The sequence below is a fragment of the Mytilus galloprovincialis genome, chromosome 13 (genome assembly GCF_965363235.1).
Source record: "Mytilus galloprovincialis chromosome 13, xbMytGall1.hap1.1, whole genome shotgun sequence".
Classification (NCBI taxonomy): Eukaryota; Metazoa; Mollusca; class Bivalvia; order Mytilida; family Mytilidae; genus Mytilus; species Mytilus galloprovincialis.
In genome coordinates, this window is record NC_134850.1 from 47,538,077 (window position 1) to 47,545,753 (window position 7,677).

Consider the following 7,677-nt stretch of genomic DNA (forward strand, 5'->3'; position numbering starts at 1 on the left):
GGCTTTTGACAACCAATACAAATTAAATTATCGCTATCAAGGGAATGTTGATAATATTAATTTCGATGTCTTAAACGTTATCACATACTGAACCGTGAATAATTGGTTATATCTTTGAGGTCATCCTCTATGTTTAAAAGTGGAAAAAAAAACAAATAAAGATTGCATTTGTTTTATTGAAAATCCCTAAAATCATATTAGGCAATCATGTAGAATAATTATCAAAATGTTCAGTGATTATGTAAAATCACTGCATGGTCATTTTCAGGGATCATCTATAACTGCTAATGATTTACGGGATTCTACATAATCCCTGATTATATTTCTTTTTCTTTCTGAAAATATTTATTCTCAATCAAATCCTAAAAATTTCTACAAAAATTTGAATGTAAAAAAATGTTCAATATAAAAATTGCGGAGTTCACTTCACGGGACATTTCCGTCATTAATTTATCAGAATATGAGTTCAGTGCTGGTTTTCTGTATTCTTTTGAAATTTTTCTTTCTTTCTGAAAAACACGTATATTCAAATCATACAATCAAACCTTCTGCAAAAACTTGTATACTTTAAAAACTTTCAGTTTAAAAATTGTAGTTGTTTCCGGATTGTATTTCCGGACCATTTCCGTCAATATTAGAATATTAGTTTAGTACTGGTTTTCGGTCGCAAGTAATCCTTTCTCCCTTGAAGAATCAAATATTGACCGTTAACTTAGTACCAGATTCAACATCAAACGACATGATGAATTAAACTGAAAGAAGCAACTTTTGGCATCAAAAACAGATACAATTTGTCATGGTTTCAAATTTCATAAATGGAGAAAAATTGCCTGATTAATATTTCAATTGTGTCATAACTGTTTAGACCCAAATAAGATATGAATACTGAGGAATCTGATCTTGTTGGAGACGTTCTCGATAGTTGGGAAGAACTGGAAGATAACACGGTATGATGGTAATCATGAGCAATCCGATCTTGTAGTATACAGTGATCCAGATAGGCAGTTTTCACAGGTGGTCCACCTCCCTTTCCAGAGTGCAACCTGTGCCCTTTTCACAGTTTCCAGGGCGCCCTGCCTTTTTGAAGATCAATTTCATTTAGATCCGCCAATTACGAAATTTAACATGGCGACAAGTTTATTACTTTGTTTACGATCCCAAACTAATCAACAGTTACAACAGGTGTCATATTCTGTTGTTACAACTAATCCGTTAATTGGATGGGTCATTATATATAATGATCATCAACATTAATTCATTCAAATATAATCGATCAGTCGGCATTTGTCTTTGAAGAATATTTTATGTTCATACATCAATTTGGCCACAATTTGCAATGTTTACTGTACATGCTGTAGTGACTCCGTAGTTTCATGGAGAAAACGTAATTGACAAGAAAGTCGAAAATCATAATCAACTTGTTAAACAGTCAGGGGACTTACTTAAATGAGTGATTTTCTAAATCACTGATTCAAGTAACATTATTTCCATAAAGGTTGGGAGTAAAAGTTGTCTTTCTTTGATAATCACCTATTCAAGTAGTACAAAATAATCACTAGAAGAAGTGATTTAATTTAACTGTAGCTTTAAATATAGAATACTAATGATCCAGGGACTAATTACAAAATGTATGTTTCTAAACTCATCAGAACCAACATCTGTGTTGTCTAGGATGACCAGGTCAATTCAGGTGATGACCTATAGTGTACTGAATCTAGGATAATGACATAAAAATCACTTGTTTAAGTATCATACCTCAATTTTCTTTCCAAAAATCACTTCTTTAAGTATTATTATTTTAATAACTCCCACTAATTTTAACACCCCGAACAGTGAAATTTTTATCGCGAACAGTAGAATTTTATTACATAATCTGAAAGATGAAACCTTGAACTTTACAGGAAAAATACTCCCACTGCTGGGAAAAATCTGTTAAGAAAGTATCAGTTCATTATGTAAAGCCATTATTATAGCATTATTTCAACTAAAATAGAATTTGCAGCTAAATGATAGCATCAAAGGCATAAACCTTGATACTTAAATGAAGCAAAAAATTCATTTTTTTCAATTTTACTAATGAAAAGATATTTTTTAAACCTATGTGTTTAAAATTTTGGTAAAGCTACAAAATCACAATTTGTGACAAAACTTCAAATTTGCTACTCAAATAAGTGATTTAAAAATCACTTATTTCAGTAATTCCCCTGACTGATGCAGTAACCTAAATCTACTGAACTGAATATGACCTTTTTCAACATGTTAAATACATTTTGTATTTACAGGTTTTGGACAAAAAGCTGAAGGAGATAAAGACATCAGCAGAAGAGAAGTATGTATAACTTCAAACATTTCACAAATTAGGGTATATACTTCAATTAGAGAAGAAATCCTGTAGTAACACATGTACACATCTCCTTTTTAATTAACCATAATGGTGTAATATATATGCACATGTACATGTATGATATGCATGATGTGTGCTCTGAGTATAATATAGATAAGGTCAGCAGTCCTTAGTGGATGAATCATAGTCAGACACCCTACACCATAGTCGGATATACAGACACAATTCCAAATCAACAACAACAGATTTACTATAAGATAGAAAGCATTTAGTGATTAAGTTAAGACCTGCTCTAAGGTGGGTCATGACCATTCGACTGGGCATAATTTCACGCATAGATTACAATGCACACAAAACTTATGTGTTGAAAATTCGATATTATTTTTTTAAATATTTTGATTGATTAGAAATGTTAATTCATTGTAGTTATGTCACTAAAAGAATATTATCGTTATTACGTGTATCTGTATAAAGCTCAAAATGACAATTCGCCCATTTTTACCATTTTACCGCCATAATTTGGGTTTGAAGGCAAAATAATTTTTATTCCTTATTGGTGACCTATGTTTTTTATTTGCTCATTCTTTGAAGCAAGCTATATTTCAGCTTTTTATATTTCAGTTTTGGAACAAGTGTCATAGGAGGTTTTTTTGATATTCCGATAAAAATATGTCAAAACCTCTATTTTCCCTATCATTTCATTGAAAAATGGTCCCTTTAATATACCTGCTTAAAAGTAAAATTTTGAGCTTAAATGGTCTGTAACCCCCTATTTTTTTCCGACCAATTTGATTAACTTTCTGTAAAGAATGAAATAACAAAAAAATTACCTTAAAAGTTATGATGAAAGATAACTCATCTTTATATTAAAAAAAAAACCTGGAATGCCTGATACACATGATACATGTACAATGTATGCAAATCTATACCATGTATATAGCAACTATTTATTATTGTTCTTTAAAATTACCACCTTGTCTTTGAAACTCCATGCTTACATCGCAGTGGTTCTGTTATTCATGAAAGTTGAAAGAACTGTCTATTGTTATGCCCATGCTGTGGCGGGAGGTGCATTAAGTTTGTACCTCTGTCCATATGTCCCAAAATCGGTTTCAGTTCTCTAACTGAGGTATGCCTCAAACAAATGTTAAGAAACTTATACAGAATGCTTATTACCACAAAACAAAGATCAAATTTGAGTTTTGGTGTCGTAACTTTTACCATTCTAGAGTTATACCCCATTACAAATGGAAAATATGCTGAAATATTAGTTACTGTTCTCTAAATAACTTAAGTTTGCCTCAATCAGATGTTATGAAACATATGAACAATGCTAATTACCACCAAACACAGATCAAGTTTGAATTTTGGTGGTGTCACTTTTACCTTTCTAGAGTTATTCCCCTTTACAAATGGAATTTTCTGTTCTTTAACTTCAGTTTACCACAACTACAAGAGGGACAAAAGATAAGACGTGTAAGAGAGACATTCAAACTCATAATTTGAAAGAAAATCTTTTTTTAGGGTCACTGTTACAGTTCTTGGGATATATATCCCTTTATAACGTTATACATGTAAGTGGGGCTTCATCTGTGTTCAATGGCAATGCACACATTCCCGATTAATAAGTACAACAAATACAAAATCTACAACATGGATCTTGTCTCTATATCTAGCATACATGTACAATGTACCAGATGTAAAACTTTCTAATTTTAAATGCAAGTTCATCTTCTATTTCAGAAAGAGTTTTCCTGCACAAGGAATGGTGACAGATAGTAGTGATAGAACCCAATACCAACCACAAGTTAAAATAATGAAAAGACCAACTGATACACCATCTACAAATAATGATAAAAGGTTTTATATTTTACATTGATAGCTTACTGATGAAACAAAATCATGTCTCTATGGCCAAGATTTTTAATTTGTTAGATTACAGATTTTTGGTGCAAGGGATTTTGATCTGTTGGTCTGGAAAAAAATCATTTTAAATTTTAGATTTTTAGAACCGCTGTTGTCATTCCTTACATGTACATGTAATTTGTGCTAAACATTTTTCTCATACAATGTACAATGCATGTCTTATTCATATTTCTTGTATTACAGACTTCATATCCATGTTTAAATATATAATTATTTATTAATGGTTTATTTTAGAAGTGTAATGTCAATTTCAGATCAAATATACCAACAAAAACTTTAGAACAAAGGGAAGCTGAATATGCCGAAGCAAGACTACGTATTTTAGGACCAGCTTATGGTAATGAGGATGGAAATGAGGAGGAGCCTCAGGAAAAAAGTCCAGAGGAAAGGTATACAGTTCAATTAGATTTCAAGTCCGTTAGAATTTTGGAATACCATCAATGAGCTCAGAGAAATTTATATTAACATTGATTTAGCAGGTCAGATGAAAGGCCAACATATTTTCAAGTTTCTTCAGCATTAATATTGACCTTAGGGTCAGAAATAAGACTTAAAGATATCCTGAACAAACATTTAGAAAAAAATGAAGAGCCTATTTCTTTTGTTAAGTTCATTTTTGTGGAGCCTTTGACTTTTGTGGAAAAGCAAGACATAGCAATCCTACAATCTGTTGTTGTTGGCAGAGGCTTCCACAAATATTCACTCTGTAGTTAAAGGTTTAGAAATTTCAATAACTCTCTTAAACAATCCTTGATTTCTACCAAACTTAGACAGAAGCTTGTTTGTGATCATACGAGATGAAATCCAGAATTAAATTTTGTGAAAAAAATCCTGTTTATTTGTATTTTACTTATAAATGGACTAAGTTTTTCTACCAGTTAACATAACATTCAATCTGTGATTCAAGTTTTTAGAATTTTAATAACTTTCTAAAATTATCCTGGATTTCTACCAAACTTCATCTTCGCTAGCCAAGGGTTACGATCCACTCCCGCTCTCTTCACCCTTGGCAGATTGAGCCAACATTTGTGATATAAATGTCGCGCCATCTATCGCAAGATTAAAGTCACGCCCATTCCGAATACATTATTCTTGACCAATGGTAGCACTTGAACTCTTCAATTTGGAGGTAAAAACACGGTAGTGTCTAGATTCTACCCACTTGGTAAAGCCGGAAACGAAAATATACGTCAACATCCATGCATTTGTGCATGAAACATACACAGGAACTTCTATTTGTTGATTAAAAACATTCAAGTTGTCACTAAATATAGTCGTATGTTTAGTGATGTAAAGACTTGTTGCACAATAAACACGTGGCAATTGTTTACAAACACTTTCTATATTTACATGTGATCATGTTATAGGCGCTTTTTGATTGGATGCAGCGAGTTTCTACTGCAACCAATAAAAATCCTTACCTTGTGTCTCCGAAATATTATCTCAATCCGCCAAGGGTGAAGAGAGCGGGAGTGGATCGTAACCCTTGGCTAGCGAAGATGACCAAACTTGGACAGAATCTTGTTTATGATCAAAAGCTAGTGTTAGAAAGAAATTTTGTAAAAATTTATTTCCTGTTTTTCTGTATGCTACTTAATTATGTATGTAGTTTTCTTCCGATTAACTTTACATACAATATGCAGTTAAAGTTCCTAAAACACTTATTAGCTTCATAAAGTAGGAGAGACACTGGGTTTAGCGTAACACTTACAAATTTTTTGTACTCCAGAAATCTAAGAATGAAAGTATTCTTTTGAAATGTCCAGTTTCAATGGAAAATATATCACCACAATTATAAAAGTTCCTGAATTCATATTCAGCAAATCATGTATTGGTGATTGTCAATAAAATCACTTCATATTCCTGACAAAATCGTAAGCAGACAAACAGTGTTCATATTGCTATTCATCATCTGGAAGTCATTGTGAGGTTTTGATAACAGATCATGTTCAGTAAGACTTTTGCAAAAGAAAATCTTTGCTAGGTGTTGATAGCACAGATGCAGGGTATTACTACATGTATCAACTAATAACTGACTATTAATTGCAATAATATAAAACAAATATGTCAAACTTTTACCATCAATTTCATTAAAAAGACACAGAAAAATATATACATTAGGACCATGTAGACAACCTTAAAGCACATCATGAAACAAGTCTTATAATTACTTTGAAACACACAAGATAGATTATGCTGTTTTTGTAAAACATACTAGATATTTGTAGCTTTTTGAGCAGATCCAAAAAAAAAAAGGTAGAGATATAATATTGTTAATTCAATTTATCAAATTGTATATTTAATGAAATTTATTTCTCAATGCAGAGTTACACAGCTGTTCAAAGAGTTAAACACCAATAACAATTGTGTTGAGGTATTACGTCAACCTAAAGGCCCAGATGGAACTCCAGGATTTGATTTCCAGAGATAATGAAGCATGAACAAAGGGACAAGAGATAGAAGTGCCAAAATCAGTCAAAACACAAACCTCTTTGTTATATTTCATGTTTTTGAAACTTTTTTTTAAGTGTTCAAATATAATACACTTATAGCCTTGATTTTTGTAAAATGATTGAAAATTTATTTTTTGACAGCAGTACATGTTTGTACGAACATTTGCTGCATATTATAAAAAAAAGGAATGTTATTTTTTCATGTGTTGAATATGTAATTGCTGCAAATCCTAAACTTTAAAAATTCACGATGATTTAGGGAATTCAAATTGCCAGACAAAATTAAGGATTACAAAGATTGACTGATATGAGATTAACAGGGCCAAGGTTTGACATTAAGCTGAGGTCCATAAATAACATAAGGACTAACAGGGCCAAGGTTTGACATTGAGCTGAGGTCCATAATAACATATTAAGCTCAACAAAGGTTAAAAAAGAAGAAAAGAGAGAGAAAATCAATCCAGCCGTGCTGGTTCATTGATATGCACACATCAGATGTTGTACAAATATATAAATATACAATGTAGTACATTTATATCAATGAAAAACCACCCCTAATGACATTTCAATGGTAAGAGGTAGTTTTTTAAAAACAACATTTGAACATTTGACATGTCATAAATTTCCTATGTACAAAATTTGAGTGTGAAAATGCAAGGTCTATGTGTGCTAATGATACACACATTGTGCTAAGAAATGTGGGCATTGGTTCTCCAGGAAATTGTCACATGAAGTTTGTACTTAATTTTGTAAAGAGAATTTAGGCCATTCATATGTATTTTTTAGTTATCTGCCATATAGATTCTTCATTTTATTGTACTTTTAGTTGCATCAATCTGATACCAAGGATAAAAAATGAAATTCTAGATGACATAGATTGGTTGTTCATAAAGATTTAGTGTTGCCTGCAACACTGAACAACATTTGTGAAGTTATTTTGACAGCTTCTGTGTT

The 7,677-nt window shown here is 31.7% G+C and overlaps 1 protein-coding gene across 1 annotated transcript; it reads left to right on the plus strand.

Annotated features, from left to right (window-relative positions):
• The first annotated feature begins 715 nt into the window (after positions 1-715).
• Positions 716-6,917, plus strand: LOC143057201 (SUZ RNA-binding domain-containing-like). The gene is made up of 5 exons (XM_076230460.1): positions 716-947; positions 2,283-2,329; positions 4,088-4,204; positions 4,525-4,659; positions 6,596-6,917. Exons 1-5 carry the CDS (start codon positions 879-881, stop codon positions 6,699-6,701), a joined length of 474 nt encoding a protein of 157 aa, XP_076086575.1. The 5' UTR covers positions 716-878; the 3' UTR covers positions 6,702-6,917.
• Positions 6,918-7,677: the final 760 nt, after the last annotated feature.